Below are 17,952 nucleotides of genomic sequence, written 5' to 3' on the forward strand. Positions count from 1 at the left end.
AATCCGACGATAAGCATTATTGGTGATGAAAACTAATTCAAAGGTCCAATGTGAAGCACGGTTGAGGAATTGCCATGTGGAAGAAGTTATTATGTGCAGGACGGTGATCAAAGATATACGTCAAAATTCGTGAGAGAATATCTTCGTGAGCAAAATTTTTAATTAACACAGTGGTCAGCACAAAGTTTCGACTTCAATCCGAACGATAATTTGAGGCCAATCGCAAAGAGGGAGGTGGGACAGTACCAATCAGCCCCTAATAATTTAGACGAACTTTGGTAGTGGATCTGAGGTGATTGGAAGAATAATTCCAATGAAATTGCACTAAAATTGGTTGAAAATATGTCAAATTGCATAAATGATGCATTAAAAATATAAAACTATGGTATAAATAATAAAAATATTCAAATTCTGCAAATTTGTTCAAAAGTGCAAAAGTGAGTACATTGGAGTTGATTTACTTTTTTCTGTTTTTTCTTAGAAATTAAAGAGTTAAAATCTTTAACTTTAGGTTGATTTGTTAGGTACGAAATACCTTATAAAATACAACAAAAATTTTGGAATTTGCTTTTATATTTTTATTTCTATGACGTAAAAAGTGTCCAATGTACAAGCATGTACTCATTTCTGCTCGTCACTGCATATAAGGATGGCCTTTTGCTAGTTCGTGCTGAGTCATGCTGTTAATGATTTAGTGGTTGTCTGCTCTGCTAATCATAGTTTACAACCCCATAAGTGCTAGTGTTCAAATATAGATGGCGGTAAGTAATGATAACATAGTGCCAGGCCTCAATGTCGCATGAGAGAAAATATGAACACATCTCATAGAAATATTTGCTTGCGATTCCACATTTTTGGGCAGTTTCAATTATATTTAAACAACTCAATATTTTAAGAATAATTCTAAATAAATTTCGAATAATAGAAATGTCTTGCAAATTGTGCAACAGAGCATTTATAAGTAAAATTATTTTAAATACTTTTTTATACCCTTCACCACACTGTGGTACAGGGTATTATGTCTTTGTGCATATGTTTGTAACAGGCAAAAATAATCGTGCATAGAATCACTTTCTGAGTCGATTTGTGCATTTATTTGTCCGTCCGTCCGTCTGTTCATGTTAAATTGTAAACAAAGTACAGTTCGCATTTATAATCCGATTTGGCTGAAATTTGGTACAGCTCATTTATTTCGCCCAAGGACGAACCGATGGGAAAAATCGGTTCAGATTTAGATATAGCTCCCATATATATTTTCGTCCGATTTATGGTAAATGGTGTACCAAAGTCCCTATATATCTTTCGATTTCCACGAAATTTGGCACAGCGTAATGAATAAGGTCCTGAATGACGTGTGCAAAGTTTCGTGAAAATCGGTTCAGATTTAGATATAGCTCACATATATAGCTTCGCCCGATACACTAAAGTCACTGGAAATATTTTGATTTGCTCGAATTTTGGCATAGCGTACTGAATTAAGTCTAGAATGATGTGTGCAAAGTTTCGTGACAATCGGTTCAGATTTAGATATAGATACTTAATTAAGGCTAAAATGATGTGTGCTAAGTTTCGTGAAAATCGATTTAGATTTAAATACAGCTCCCATATATATATTTTCGTCCGATTTTATGTAATTGGTGCACCAAAGTCCATATATATCTTTCGATTTGCGCGAATTTTTGTATAGGATACTGAATTAAGTCTAAGCTAGACCGATTGACACAACGTACTGAAGTAATTTAAATTAGTCTCTGGCAAGTTTCCCTGAAATCGGTACAGATATAGATATATAACAAAAACGCGACGTATGTTAGGATACATATGTAGAATATACCCAAAGTGGTGAAGGGTAACATATAGTCGGCCCAGTCCGACTTTACTATTTTCCTTACTGGTCTAAATTAGATCATGAAATTGTGCACTTTGGGCTCTATGACACGTCACACTTATACCCTTAGACTGAAAAAAATAACTTTTTTAACCCTCAGAAATATACCATTGAAAATAACTCTAAGGAAATAGGGCGCGTGGGAGTCCTACATTGTTTTTGTTTGTTAGTATTATCAATAAATCTATTTTGATAAAAAACGCGTTAGAGCCTCTTTTCAAAATACAAAATCAAATCTAATCATTTGCTACAACATTAGTCTGGTCTAAACACTTATGATATGTCCATTCCGATTGTGATGAATCCTCTTGACATTTTGTTGTACATACGAGTATAAAAAATGCTATCTAATAAACAGTTTCTTTTTGTTTGACACAATTTTTAGAATAAAATTGTGATATGATCATACGTCGGGACTATATATAAAAGCAGCAACATTGCAAAAACACAACAATTCAAACGAAAATGTTGAAATTATTTGTGGTATTATTAAGTGCTCTGCTCTTGACAGAGGCCACTCTCGTTCAAGTTCCTTTAACCAAAGTTAAGGAACAAAAAAGCAAAGCCAATGAATTGCGTAAACTGAAGGCCAAATATGGTATTGCTACTGAAAGCCGGGAATTGGTCAAGGAGAAACTCTTCAACTATGTGGATGACTCGTATTATGGCAAAATCACCATTGGTACTCCTGGTCAAGAATTCTTGGTTTTGTTCGATACTGGCTCTTCCAATTTGTGGGTTCCTGTAAAGCCTTGCTCAGAATACAATCAGGCCTGTGAAAATCATCACACCTACGATCCAAGTGCCTCATCTACCTATGTCGAAAACGGTGAATCGTTTGCCATTCAATATGGATCGGGAAGTTTGAGTGGTTACCTTGTCGAGGATAAAGTGACCGTTGAAGGTTTGGAAATCAAGAAGCAAGTTTTTGCTGCTGCCACTAGTGAACCTGGTACCACCTTCGTCTATGCTCCATTCGATGGTATTATGGGTATGGCCTTTAAGGCAATTGCTGTTGATGATGTCACACCACCATGGTACAATATGATCCACCAAGGATTGGTGAGGGATCATGTATTCTCGTTCTACTTGGCCCGTCATGGCACCTCTGATGATGGTGGTGTTATGGTTTTGGGTGGCAATGATGATCGTCACTATACCGGCGATTTCCATTATGTCCCTGTATCCGAAAGGGGTTATTGGCAATTTGAAATGGATGAAGCTCACGTTAAGGATGTTCGTTTGTGTGACCATTGTCAAGCTATTGCCGATACTGGTACCTCTCTCATCGGTGTGCCATCGGATAAATACGAAGAAATCCAAAGGGCTATTGGCGCCAAATTCAGTGAGGATACCTATGAATATATGTTGGATTGTTCGAAAATTGATGAATTGCCAGAAGTTGTTTTCTACATTGGCGGTGGAAGATTTACTTTGAAAGGATCCGAATATGTTATCAAATCTGATGACCAATGCGCTTCGGCTTTCGAAAATGCTGGTACCGATTTCTGGATTTTGGGTGATGTCTTTATTGGTAAATACTATACCAGTTTCGATTTTGAACATAATCGTGTTGGTTTTGCTTTAGCTAAATAAATCAATACATGATATTGTATGATTTGGAAATTTTATAAAAGAAATAAATAATGTTGAATAATAAACAATGAATAAAATTCCAATAATTCTTAAGAACAGATTTATTATGAGTCCCGGGCAAGAGAGTAATAAATTGTTGTACCCTGCGTAATTAGATCTATGGTATATAAATATCTGGAAAAATAAAATACTGTAGATATACCAAAAAGTTCTAAATATTCTTTATAGCATTAAATAATTCAAAGTCAATTTTGTATTCCAGATAGTGCTTTAAAATTTGCAACGATATTTATGTATTCCCTATGATCTTTGATATTGAAAATAAGCCATGTCGGTCCACGGTTTGATATGTTTTCAAAATGACGTTACCTTTTCTGTACAAAATATCTTCTAGTGGTATTTTATGGGCAGAAGACCTCATAGAGATTCTCGATTGGAAAAATAATTTGTAATACTTCAGGTAGAGCTTTTAACCCTCTCGGTCCACGGTTTTGTTTATTTGAAAACATATCACGTTATTGACTCATTTTAAAACATTTCAGAAGTTTGGAACTATTTTCAAAGCAATTTCTTTTTTTTTTGTTTTTGGTATCTATGTTTGGATGAATTATAGGTCCTAAATATATTAGGTTTGGGAGAAAGAAACCCGTTATTTTTATATGAATTATAATACTTTATTTAACATGCTTCGGAATGTGCGATTTGGGCTAAATATACACCGTTTTGTTGTATGATTTGTTGCCATTTTAAAGGTAACTTCATAATGTCTCTCTCATAGAAGTCCTGCTCTGTACTTTATATTTTTTTATCATTTGGGAAATTTTGTAATGCAAGAAAAATATGATAATCGCTTGGTGCCAAGTTATAAATATTCCCAACCAAGCTCCTGAATTTTCTGGTGAGTCAATGTAGATGTGTGTGGCTTACCGTTGTCCTGGTGGAACACGACACCTCTCCTCAATTGTAAATGGGTTAAAACAGTTTTATGGTCGATTTTTAGCTTCAGGTCGATGTTACAACTGCTAACATGCCGGTCAACCTCGAATTTTTTCTTTGTTCACTACCGGGTGTTAACATTTTCGGTTCATGGCCAATTTTTCAATTGATATTTAATTTTTTGTCGGCAGAAATTTTTCATTGGCATAACTCCAATACAATAGCTCCGATCGACCCCATGTACGCCTCGGCCTAACTTAACGTCGTTTTTACATGTTTTACCTTTCAACGTGCAGATGTACCATTTTTGTCGCATCTTTTCCGTTTATATTATGGGAGTTACACAGAAAAAATAATTCGTATATAATATGAATATTGTTCAGAAAATGTTGCCAATGTCCTATTTTCTGCATTTTATGATTTCAATTCATGAAACTTTTAATAGCGGTTTCTTATCAGATTGTTGTTGTCTGCTTTTAACTCCAAGTTTAGGAAGGCTGCGACCTGTATCGGTTGTGTCCAAAGTCAATATGGGGTTAGGTGAGTGGGTTTGGCTTGGCAGTTGAATAGATGTAGTGTGTCATGTGGACCATTACCACTTGCCGGGCAGATATTATCGACCTCACCGTCAATTCGTGCCCAATATGAATTAAGGCAACTACACCATCCTGATCTTAATTGTGCCAAGACCATTCTGGCTTGTCGAAGTAGCTGCTGCTCTTCTGCAGCTATCGTGGGCGGGCAAATAGCTGTGGCATGCGCGGACGACTTATAAAGGCTATCGAATGTGACCCCTAGAACCTTGGGGTAATTTGGCCATATTCCATATTCCACGACCGGAAAATATCCCCGCGATAGTGGTTCATCCTCTCGCAAATGTCATCAATTTTGGGTCCTGACGTCATGATCGTACAATCATCTGCGTATGTTATGATCTTTATGACGTCCGGTGGCCGTGGAAATCCAGAGTGGTAGATGTTAAACAGTTTCGGAGATATCACCCCTCCTTGGCGAACACCCTGTTTAACTTTTTGGGTCTTCGACTGTCTGTCTCTAAATTCCACGTCAACTGGCGTTTCAAACATGGCTGGAGGGTTGTTCTCTCGATGTCCTCGAACAGCTTAGCGTGACTGACGGTACGTACACGACCTGTTTTGGTTGAGTCCTTCCGTTATATGTGTGGAACTGGCGTGCAAAGCTGTTGTTGTACTATCTTCTTCCGGAACCCATTTTTATGATCAGCAACTGAGTAGCAACACGAATGCTGGGGAGTAGTAAAGCCTCAAGTATCTTAGCTACTGGCGACAAAAGTGAGATCGACCTGTATGACTCTCTTTTGCTGGCATCGTTGCTTCAGTATCGATGTCGATCTGTGGTAGATGCTGTTGTGAAAAACTGAGCAGAACCATGGTCGGGGTTTGTCTCAATCCCGGATCAAAAGAATCCGGAGCAAACATTCCGGTTAATGTATCTCCCAAGTTGAAAAAATACACGAACATGTACTTGCTGGGTTGACAGCCCTTGGTCGGAAGTTGATTCCTCCGAGTCAATCCGGTGCATAGAACGGGCCGTCGTGGGATGGGGTTTGATGGTGGCGAGGGGTTTTCTATGGCATAGCAATTTTTTGTCGTTTTAATATATTTTTTTTTTTTTGGTTTTATGTTTCCTTCTACTTTAAGTCTCGTCTCGTTTCTTGTTATGATGGTTCTTGTCTTGTGTCATTGAAGGATCCTGTTATAATGTTAAACATTCGTTTGGGCTTGTAACTCGTAACAGCACTTGTTTGATACTGCTATCAAAATAATTTGGAAAACACATATGCGAATTTTATGACAATGCAGAGGTCTGTAACAATGTCTAAAATAAATAAAACCAGTAAGGAAAGAAGTATAGTCGGACTGGGCCGACTTCACCACTTTGGGCATATTCTACATATGTATCCTAACAGAGGTCACCTTTTTGAAGGAACATTGACATGAAATTGAACGAACCGAAATATGTGATATATATCTAAACCGACTAACATCAATCCGATCACATGTAATTCTGCCAAAATATATATGGGAGCTATATCTAAATCTGAACCGATTTTCATCAATTTCAATAGGGTTCGTCCTTGGGCCAAATAAATGAGCTGTTCTTTGTTTACAATTTAACATCAACAGACGGACGGACATGATTAAATCGACTATGTGTCTATCTCGTTTCCTTTTGCCTGTTACAAACATATGTACAAAGACATAATACCCTGTACCACAGTGTGGTGAAGGGTATAAAAATGTAATGCAAAACTAACCAACAGAGTCAGTGGAAAGACGGCGGTTGTGAGCAAGAGAAACAGTAGTCAGACGATTGCGATTGTCACCAAGTGTAGTGAGAGGTGGAGGACGACACATAAACAAAACACTGCCGAACAATGAGTGATGGAAGCGTTTTTTAGGAGGAATACACTTGTTTTTGTTAAAAGAGAGAGAGAGAGAGAGAGAGAGAGAGAGAGGAAAATATGATGCAAATAGCGGTAAAGTATATCAAAGTAGGAAAATAATGTTGATATTAATGACATATTTTAATTTTTTCGAAAAAAATTGTGGCTTTCTCATGATTAAATTTATTTTTATTTATAGCCTAAGCGAGGTACATCTACAATGTGGATGAAACTAAACTATGAATTAAATTATGAAAAGATTCATTAATTTTTAGGTGTATACACATACTCCATTCTAAACCCAATTCTTGTCTCGGTGATGAATTCGATTATATGGGATCTATATCGAAGAATGGATTAATTATATTAGTCCAAGAAAGATTACATCCTGATTAGAGTTTAATATTTTATAAATCTATGGAATTTAAACCAAACTTGCCCCAAATACCCTGAACCTCAAAATAAAAATGCAATTTTTTATATTTAAATATTTTTCGATTTATTTCACATTTCTATATTCATAAAAAATTACCTTATAGCAATTTCATTATAAATACGAATATTATTCACCACTTCATTTATACAGCCAAAGCGAAACCTACACGATCGTTCTCAAAATCGAATGTGGTATAGTACTTGCCAATGAAGACATCACCCAAAATCCAGAAATCAGTACCAGCATCTTCGAAAGCTGAGGCGCATTGACCGTCCGATTGGATAACATAGTCGGAACCTTCCAAAGTGAAGGTACCACCACCCAATTCGAATGTAACAACGGGCAAGCTATCAATGTTCGAACAATCCAACATATATTCATAGGTATCATAGCTGAAGGTAGCGCCGATAGCTTCTTGAATGGCTTCGTATTGATCGGTGGGAACACCAATGAGGGAGGTACCAGTATCAGCAATAGCTTGGCATTGATCACACAAGGAAACACCATTAGCGTGGGCGCTGGTCATTTCGAATTGCCAGTAACCCTTTTCGGAGACAGGAACATAATGGAAATCACCAGTATAGTGAGTGGGATCATTGCCACCCAAAACCAAAACACCACCATCATCTGAAGTACCATCACGGGTGAAGTAGAAAGAGAAGACCTTGTCGGTAACCAAACCTTGATGGATCATGTTGTACCATGGGGGAGTGACATCGTCAACGGAAATAGCCTTGAAGCCCATACCCATGAGGCCATCGAAGGGAGAGTAGACAAAGGTATCACCGGGTTCACTGGTGGCAGCAGCAAAAACTTGATTTTTGATTTCCAAACCTTCAACATTGACGGTGTCTTGGACAAGATAACCACTCAAGCTACCGGATCCGTATTGAATGGCGAAGGATTCACCATTGGCAACATAGGTGGAAGAGGCACTGGGATCGTAGGTATTGTGATTTTCACAGGCTTGATTGTCCGAGGAGCAGGGAGCTACAGGAACCCACAAATTGGAGGAGCCGGTATCGAACAAAACCAAGAATTCCTGAGCAGGAGTACCAATGGTGATTTTGCCGTAGTAAGAATCATCGACATAGTTGAAGAGTTTCTCAGTCACGGCTTCTCTGGCCTTAGGGGTACCGCCATATTTGGCCTTCAATTTCAGCAATTCATTGGCCTTGTTTTTGGTTTCCTTAACTTTCATTAAGGGAACTTGAACGATAGTGGCCTCTGCCAAGAGCAGGGCACTCAACAACACAACGACGAACTTCAACATTTTGTATGTGAATGATTTGTTGTGACAGTACGTTTCCTTTTATATACAGTGTCTGTTCGGTGGTTATGAATTGATCGATTTTTTTTTTGTCAAGTACTTCTTTTAGAGATAGCCAGCCTTCTGTCATATTTTGTTGTGACGAAAAAAAATCGGCGGAAAATTTGACATATCATAAGTGGTTTAACGGAAACTAACGGACGTGCGAATAAAAATGATTAGCTGCTTGATATTCATCGAAAGTGACAAACGAATAACAATGCTGGTTTTATCATCGAAGGTAGTTTGTTTCTAATTAAGGTAACTTTAGATAAAGATTTAAAATTCGGCCGGCCGGATTCTTGCATGAAATAATGCATACTTTTTGGCGAAAATGATAATGTTCGCCTCTATAACAGTATATATTAGATTATGATATGGTATTACATTAATGATAAGACCGTGAATTCTGATATGAAATATCGGAACAGAATGTTCTTAGGGGGTATATTGAGTATATGCATACAAGAGATGTTCCTAAGATTCTTATTGTAATCTGTCTTAGCAAAATTGCATATCATTTCCCCAACGAAGTGGTTGTATTTTAGTGGTTCCGGGTTTTGAAGGCTTAACATAATGAAATCCCTTAAATGAAATTTTGATTTAGGTAGCTCCCACATATATTTTCATTTAAATCGGGCAACAAATTCCCAACGTTCGCCCAAATGAGACAACATTTTGCACAACTAGGTACATTTTAATTTGTGAAGTTTCCTTGCAATCGGTTCAGATTAAGATATACCTTCAATTTATAGATTCGTCTAATTTTATGGAAATTTTGCAACATTTCGTTTGATTGAATGTCAATGGTGCAAAAAACTTCCAAGGTTTCTCCGATTGAGACAAGATGTTGCACAGCGTATTGAATTGAATGTTGTATGCATAATTTTGTATTGGATGGAATTTTGAGTATTTGATTTTATAAACCAGTAAGGAAAGTAGTAAAGTCGGACGGGCCGACTATATGATACCCTTCACCACTATGGGTGTTTTAAAAGATGCATCCTAACAGAAGGGCAATTTACATGAAATTGGATGAAATAAAATATGTGACCTTTATCTAAATGTGAATTGACTTAGATCATAAACTAATTTAGACTAATATATGTTCGTTTTGTTCCTAATGGATATATTTTGGGTCCTACTTAAAACCGGACTAAACTATATGGGAGATAAAACTAAATTTGGACGGATTTCAACAAAACTAGACACACACTTGGCTAAACTATTTTAAGTACGTTGTGCAAAATAAATCCGAACTGGTTTCAGCAAAACTTGACACATGTTATGTTACACAAACTTTAGTATGTTGTGCAAAATTGTGTGGCAATCTGCCAAACTTAGGGTCTTCAAATAGGACAATTTTCACAAACTTTACACACATCATTCTAGACGCCATGTCAAATTTCGTGCAAAATTAAAATTAAATAGGGCAAAAATATATGGGAGCTATATCTAAATCTGAACCGATTTTCTCGAAACGTAACACACATCATTCTAGACTTAATTCAGTACGCTATGCCAAATTTCGGCTAAATCGAAATACATATAGGGACGTTGATACACCATCTACCTTAAATCGGGCGAAAATATATATGGAGCTATATCTAAATCTCAACCGATTTTCACGAAACTTAACACACATCGTTATAGGTTTTACTCAGTACGCTATGCCACATTTCGTGCAAATCGAAGGGACTTTGGTACACCATTTACATTAAATCGGTCGAACATATATATGGGAGCTATATATAAATCTGAACCGATTTTCAAGAAATTTTACACACATCATTCTAGACTCAATTCAGAAGGCTATGCCAAATTTCATGCCAATCGGAAGATATATAGGGACACCATTTACATGAAATCGGACGAAAATATATGGGAGCTATATCTAAATCTGAACCGATTTTTCCCAATTTCAATAGGGTTCGTACTTGGGCCTAATAGACTAGCTGTGCCAAATTTCATCCAATTCGGATAATAAATGCGACCTGTACTTTGTTTACAATTTAACATGGACAGACAGACAGACGGACGGACGGACATGTATAAAATTAGAAAGTGATTCTATGAATATTCTCAAAAGGAACCATGTATCTATCTCGTTTCCTTTTGCCTTTTACAAACATATGCACAAAGACATAATACCCTGTACCACAGTGTGGTGAAGGGTATAAATATATTCAGATGTAAATATAACTCCTATAATTAACGTTTCTCCGATTGAGATAGCATTTTGGACAGTTCACTGTGCTGCAGAATACCAAACTGTGTATGCCATCGTTGCTGCCATATATAACTTTGGTCAATTTCATACAAATGATGAATTAATGATTTTAATTGGTCCAGATATCTATGTAGATCACATATTTAATTTGGTTCGATTCTCCCTGTAAATAGAATAGATATATGATATATCAAATTTGTCCACATATATTTGTATAAATATACATAGGTCAATTTTTTCGGATTTTGTAGTTCTTGAGCGCGTTTTTCAACCGAATTCGCTGAAATTTGGTACATTGGGTTCTTTTTGGTTACCAAATGTCTACACTACAAATTCTAAATATCGGTCCACTTTTTCTGGTAGCACTCATATAACGGTAGCCCCCAATTTACGGTCTTTTGGGGGTTTTATGTCCGTTTTTAAACCGAATTCGCTGAAATTTGGTACAATGGTACAAATTTCTTCACTAAAAATTATAAATATAGGGCCATTTTTTCGGGTAGCCCCCATAAGATACCCCCAATTTTCGGTATTTTGGGGTTCTGGAGCGCGTTTTTTAACCGAATTCGCTGTAATTTGGTATTTTGTAGTCGCTTATGGTAAAAAATCTTCCTACCAAAAATTATTATTATTCGCCCCTTTTTGAGGTAATTCCTATATAACCCCCTTCTTATATAAAAATAGTTAGCTGATTAGTTTCGTGTGTAGGGGTTTTCCCCATATAGGCGTATTCTACCATACTGCAGGGGAAAGTCGAAATAGTCAATTTTACCCTACAAATTATGGAATTCGAAGACGATTTAGCCATCAGTTGTAATCACTCCGCTTTCTAAGAAAATCATGATAAAAAAAAACTCGAACCTGACGATAGTAAAATATATCGGTCAGCATTTAGGCATCTTCCCCATATAATTATACCTCCTGAAGGAAAGAATTGATATACAAAACAAAATTTTGGGTTCGAAATTGACATACATATGTCGATCATTAATTTGGCATATCCCTAATAATTATTATATTCGCTAATTCCTACACTATGTAATCTGCTGAAATTTGTATTTGCAGTTGTATACCATAGAAGAAAAATTGTTGTGGTTTGAATGGAAAAAAGTCCGTCACTACAAAAAAAAAAAAAAAAAAAAAAAAAATCTGATCTGAAAAGAGTGGAAATGTAGTATTTCTCTTGCTTTCCTTTTCATTGCAACTTCGATCGCATAGCTCATCTCGAAAGGGAGATAAATAAAAACATTTAAATGAATGATCTTTCGGCCTAAAACTTAATGATATTAATTGGTCCAAATATCTATGTAGATTACATATTTAATTTCCCAAATATTTTATGTTTGTTCTATGTACAGGATATTGCGCATATGATCATATTTTTATGTATCTACCCAAAGTGGTGGTATCATATAATCTGCCCGGTCGACTATTGAATTGGTTTTGTGTAGCCTTAATATAACGTTATCCCAAATATATTTTGGAGGCGATTTCAACCGAATTTACTATTTTTTAGTATTTGGGTGTCTTATTAGCTTGCAAACCTTCATTCGAAAATTTATCAATATTGGTCCATATTTTAACACGTTATTCTGTACAATGTATGTACAGAATAACGTGTTAAAATGTTTTGAATGGATTGACTATCATTTGAGATTTGCACTTGAAACCGATAATGGTATTCATTCCTATTGCTATTCAAATAATTCTACCGAAAATGACCGATATCGGTCTACTTATTTGTATAATCCCCATATATGGTATCCCTAATTTTCTGTATTTTGAGCTTTAATGTCAAATTTTGAATGGTATAATCGCATCTTGAAGAATTTCCTTATGGTTAAATATGACAACAAATTGTTAATCATCTGTCATGGAGCTTTATCCTCACAGTATACCGAACAAAAGTCTAGAGAAATATCTACATCTAAAACTATTCTCGAGCTTCAGCTCTTCTACATACACTCCCTGGCCTTCTGCTCATGTTATAGACTATGAACACAACAATGAAAACTCCAACCAGTAAGAAAAGTAGTAAAGACGGACTGAGCCGACTATATGATACCCTTCACCACTTTGGGTATGTTGTACAAATGCATCCTTACAAACATACCACACATTATATTACACTAAATTCAGTACGCTATGCCAAATTTCGTGAAAACCGAAGGATACACCATTTACATAAAATCGGACTAAAATTTTTATGGGAGTTAATCGAAATCTGAACCGATTTTTTTGAAACTTACCACTCATCATTCTAGACTCAATTCAGTACGCTATGTCAAATTTCGTACAAATCGAAGGATATAAAGGGACTTTTGTGCACCACTTACCTAAAATCGGACGAAAATATACATGGGAGCTATATCTAAACCTGAACCGATTTTACCGAAACTTGGCACACATCACTCCAGACTCAATTTAGTACGCTACGCCAAATTCGGGCAAATCGAAAGGTATATAGGGACTTTGGTGCATCATTTACATTAAATCGGACAAATATATATATATATGTATATATGGGAGTTATATCTAAATCTGAAGCTATTTTCACGAAACAAGATTTAATTCAATACTCTATGCCAAATTTCGTGCAAATCGAAAGATATATAAGAACTTTGGTGCATATTTCCCCATAAATCGGACAAAAATGTATGTGGGAGTTATAACTAAATCCGAACCGATTGTTTACAATTTAACATGGGCTGACGGACGGACGGACATGCTAAAATCGACTGAGAATATGATTCATATTCTCAAAAGGAACCAAGTTCCTATCTCGTTCCCTTTTGCCTGTTACAAACATATGCACAAAGACATATAGCCCTGCAACACAGTGTGGTGAAGGGTATAATAATAGCAAAAAATTCAAAATAATTAAGAAATTTGGTTGAATATGAAACGAAATTATTTATTTGTAAAATATATGTATGTCTTTACACATTAGTTTCTGTTCACCAAATTGTCGAACTCAATTTACTTAGCATCAGCAAAGCCAACACGATTGTTACCCAAATCGAAGACGGTATAATATTTACCAATGAAAATATCACCCAAAATCCAAAAGTCAACACCGATATTCTCAAAAGCTGTGGTGCAAATGCCATAATTCTGCAAAACATAATCCTTAGCTTCAATGGAGAATGTACGGCCACCAATGCTGAAGTTCAATGGAGGCAAACTGCTAACGGTAGAACAATCCAAAACATAAGCACCATATTCTTCATTGAATTCAGCACCAACAGCAGCTTGAATATTTTCATATTGTTGGAAGGGAACAACCAAGAGAGAGGTACCGGTATCAGCAACACCTTGGCAATTGTCACATACATTTACACCATTAACTTCTCCCGATGCCATTGCGAATTGCCAATAACCCTCATTTGTAACGGGAACATAGGTCAGCTCACCGGTGTAGTGGTTCGAATCAATACCACCCAATATCAATTCACCACCATTGTCAGAGGTACCGTCACGAGCCAAATAGAATGCAAAGACATCGGCATCCACTAAACCTTGGGCAAACATATTGTAGAATGGTGGTACAACATTATCCTGGGCAATTTGCTGGTAACCCATACCAAGAATACCATCAAATGAGGAGTAGGTAAAGGAGTTGCCGGGTTCATTGGTGGCAGCAGCAAAAACTTGATTTTGAATTGCCAAACCTTCAACGGTGACAGTGTCTTGAACCAAATATCCCGATAGACTGCCAGATCCATAGGCAATGGAGAAGGGTTCACCATTTGGCACATAACTGGAGGAAGCACTTGGGTTATAGGCATGATGATTTTGACAAGCAACATTGCCTTGTGAACAGGGTGCTACAGGAACCCACAAATTCGAGGATCCAGTATCGAATAAAACCAAAAACTCCTGAGGTGGTGTACCAATTGTTATTTTACCGTAGTAGGCATTGTCCATAAAATTCATCAAGTTCTCCTTTTTGGCGACGAAATCGGATTTGTTGTATTTGCCCTTCAATTTCATCACTTCGATTTCCTTGGTTTTCATTTCCTTCACCTTGTGTATGGGAACACGAACCACCGTAGCTTCAGCCAAAATGGCCAAGCACAACAGAGCAACGACAGATTTCAGCATTTTGTTTTTCGATTTCCTTTCACTTGTATCAACGAATGATTGGAACTGATTTTTGCTTTCAATTTCATGGACTTTATATACTTCTCGAGAAATTTTCAATTTCTCCATAGAGACACGTTATATGGCTTAGCTTATCAGTCAATAGGAATTTTACACTCTTGAATTTTTACTTAGTTCACATGTGGCATTAAGTGCATTCATTATCATTACAAGAAATGATAACTATTTCAAGTGTCATCATATTAGTTTGGGGTGTGTATCGGATGAACTATTTGCAATCTTAAAACCCTATGTCTGAAGAGTTTCTAACAGTCGTAAGAGGTTTAGATTAAAAAAAAAACGTCGGCCAACCCAAAACTGGTATATTGAACAGCAAAAATCCAGATAGCCATTTAATTGCATTTCAGTACTATTCAAATAGATGATAGATTTTTTGAATTCTGAAATAATTAAATTTTAAAGGCCCCGGCCTGAAGTAATTGTATATGAATTGTAATATTTTGAATGAATCAAAATATTATAATAATAGAAAAGTAGACCAGTAAGGAAAGTTCAAATATGGGACGGGGCCGACTATATGATACCATTCTATTCTATATTTAAACCTGAAACTATTTCAATCCAATACGCTATGCAATATTTCATGTAAAGCCTACAGACATAGGCTCCTCCGTTTGCAATTTTTGCATAAAATCGGACAAAAAAAAAAAAAAATATCGTGGAAAAAGAACAGGATATATGATGCACCCTTTACATAAAATGGCACTAAATTTTATCTCAATCGGACAAACACTGGCAGTATGGTGCTCCATTTACATAAAATCGTACGAAACTATATATGGTAGGTATATCTAAATCTGAACCGATTCCAACAAAACATTAATCTGAACTTAATTCAGTACGCTATGCTAAATTTTGTCCCAATCGGACCACTATTTGGAGTTTGGTGCACCATTTACATAAAATCGGACGAAACTGTATGTGGGAGCTATATTTTAATCTGAATTGATTTTCTCTAATTTCAACAGGTTTCGTCTTTGGGCCAAATAAGTGACTTGTGTCAAATTTCACCCAAATCGGATCATAAATACATGGACAGACGGACGGACATGCATAAATAAACTCAGAAAGTGATTTTATGCATATTCTCAAAAGGAACCCTGTGTATATCTCGTTTCTTTTCCCTGTACCACAGTGAAGGGTATAAACATCGGCATCAACTAAGCCATGGGCACACATATTGTAGAATTGTGTTACAACATTAGTGTAGCTCGGTTCATTGGTGGCATCAGCAAAACAATGATTATACCCTGCACCACACTGTGGTACAGGGTATTATGACTTTGTGCATATGTTTGTAACAGGCAAAAGGAACCTAGATAGACCATGGTTCCTTTTGAAAATATGCATAGAATCACTTTCTGAGTCGATTTATGCATGTCCGCCTGTTCATGTATTTATGATCCAGTGTGTATGAAATTTGGCACATGTCACTTATTTGGCCCAAGGACGAAACCTATTGAAATTGGATAAAATCAATTCAGATTTAGATATAGCTCCCACAAACAGTTTCATCCGATTTTATGTAAATGATGCACCAAACTCCCAATATTCGTCCGTCTGTTGGTGTTCAATTGTAAACAAAGTACATGTCGCATTTATCATCCGATTTGGATGAAATTTGGCACAGCTCATTTATTTGAAATTGGGTTCAGATTTAGATATAATTCTCTTATATATTTTCGTCCGATTTATTGTAAATGGTGCACAAAAGTCCCAATATATCTTTCAATTTGAACGAAATTTGGCACAGAGTATTGAATTAAGTCTGGAATGATGTGTGTTAAGTTTCGTGAAAATTTCCTCCGATTTAATGTAAATGGTGTAGCAATGTCCCTATATACCTTTCGATTTGAACGAAATTTGGCATAGCGTCTGAATAAAGTCTGGATTGATGTGATTTAAGTTTCGTGAAAATCGGTTCAGATTCTCACCTTTATATATAAATCTCCGTCCGATTTTACGTAAATAGTGTACGAAAGCTCTACTTTTCATTCAATTTGCCCGAAATTTGACATAGCGTACTGAACTTGGTCTAGAATAATGTGTGTTAAGTTTCGTGATAATCGTTTCAGATTTAGATATGGCTCCCATATATATTTTCGTCCAATTTTAGTCTATATGAATGTGTGCTGAGATTCGTGGAAATCGGTTCACATTTAAATATAGCTCCCATCAGTAGGCTCGCTTTTATATGTTTTTTGAGCTGGGGCATTCTCATCCATTCGCATAACATGGCCTAGCCACCGTAGTCGCTGCAGCTCGATAAGACTATGTCGATGACCGCGTATAGATTGTAAAGCTCGTGGGTCATTCGACACTCGCTTTTATATGTTTTTTGAGCTGGGGCATTCTCATCCATTCGCATAACATGGCCTAGCCACCGTAGTCGCTGCAGCTCGATAAGACTATGTCGATGTCCGCGTATAGATTGTAAAGCTCGTGGGTCATTCGACGCCCATATTCACCGTCGATGCAGATCGGCCATAGAATTTTCGGAGAATTTTTCTCTTAAACAACCCAAGAGCTGCCTCATGTGCTTGCACAAATGCCGATGCTTAAGTTCCATATAACAGGACGGGTAGTATCAGCGTCTTGTAAAGTGTGAGTTTGGTCTGGCGGGAGGTGGTATTGTTTCTAAACTGATTACTTATACCATAGTAGCATCTGTTGGCCAACACTATCCTTCTCCGAATTTCACAACTGATGTCATTAGTTTCATTTATGTCGGTACCAAGGTATATAAAATCTTTAACTACCTCGAAGCTGTAGTTCCACAGTTGGTCCGAGTCTACTGGACATCTTGGGCGTTGATACCATCAGCTTGGTCTTCCCGTCATTTACTGCCAGAACCACTTTGGCAGACTCCTTCTCAATTTTTTCAAATGTGGCTGTTACCGCTCGCAATGTTCGACCCATTATATCGATGTCGTCGGCGTAGGCGAGTAACATGTGTTGTTTGGTATAC

General features: G+C 36.7%; 3 protein-coding genes across 3 annotated transcripts; 1 reads left to right on the forward strand and 2 right to left on the reverse strand.

Moving 5' to 3' along the window:
- The first annotated feature begins 2,353 nt into the window (after nt 1-2,353).
- LOC133322552 (lysosomal aspartic protease-like) lies at nt 2,354-3,490 on the forward strand. The gene has a single exon (XM_061531539.1). The coding sequence runs from the start codon at nt 2,354-2,356 to the stop codon at nt 3,482-3,484; it is 1,131 nt and encodes a 376-aa protein (XP_061387523.1). The 3' UTR covers nt 3,485-3,490.
- A 3,918-nt stretch (nt 3,491-7,408) lies between these two features.
- LOC133322549 (lysosomal aspartic protease-like) lies at nt 7,409-8,554 on the reverse strand. Its single transcript, XM_061531535.1, has one exon. It carries the CDS (start codon nt 8,552-8,554, stop codon nt 7,424-7,426), a length of 1,131 nt encoding a protein of 376 aa, XP_061387519.1. The 3' UTR covers nt 7,409-7,423.
- A 5,244-nt stretch (nt 8,555-13,798) lies between these two features.
- LOC133322551 (lysosomal aspartic protease-like) lies at nt 13,799-14,924 on the reverse strand. Its single transcript, XM_061531537.1, has one exon. It carries the CDS (start codon nt 14,922-14,924, stop codon nt 13,800-13,802), a length of 1,125 nt encoding a protein of 374 aa, XP_061387521.1. The 3' UTR covers nt 13,799.
- Nucleotides 14,925-17,952: the final 3,028 nt, after the last annotated feature.

Source organism: Musca vetustissima, unplaced genomic scaffold, assembly GCF_032173495.1.
Source record: "Musca vetustissima isolate MV318-11 ecotype Yass unplaced genomic scaffold, APGP_CSIRO_Mvet_v1 utg15419, whole genome shotgun sequence".
Lineage (NCBI taxonomy): Eukaryota > Metazoa > Arthropoda > Insecta > Diptera > Muscidae > Musca > Musca vetustissima.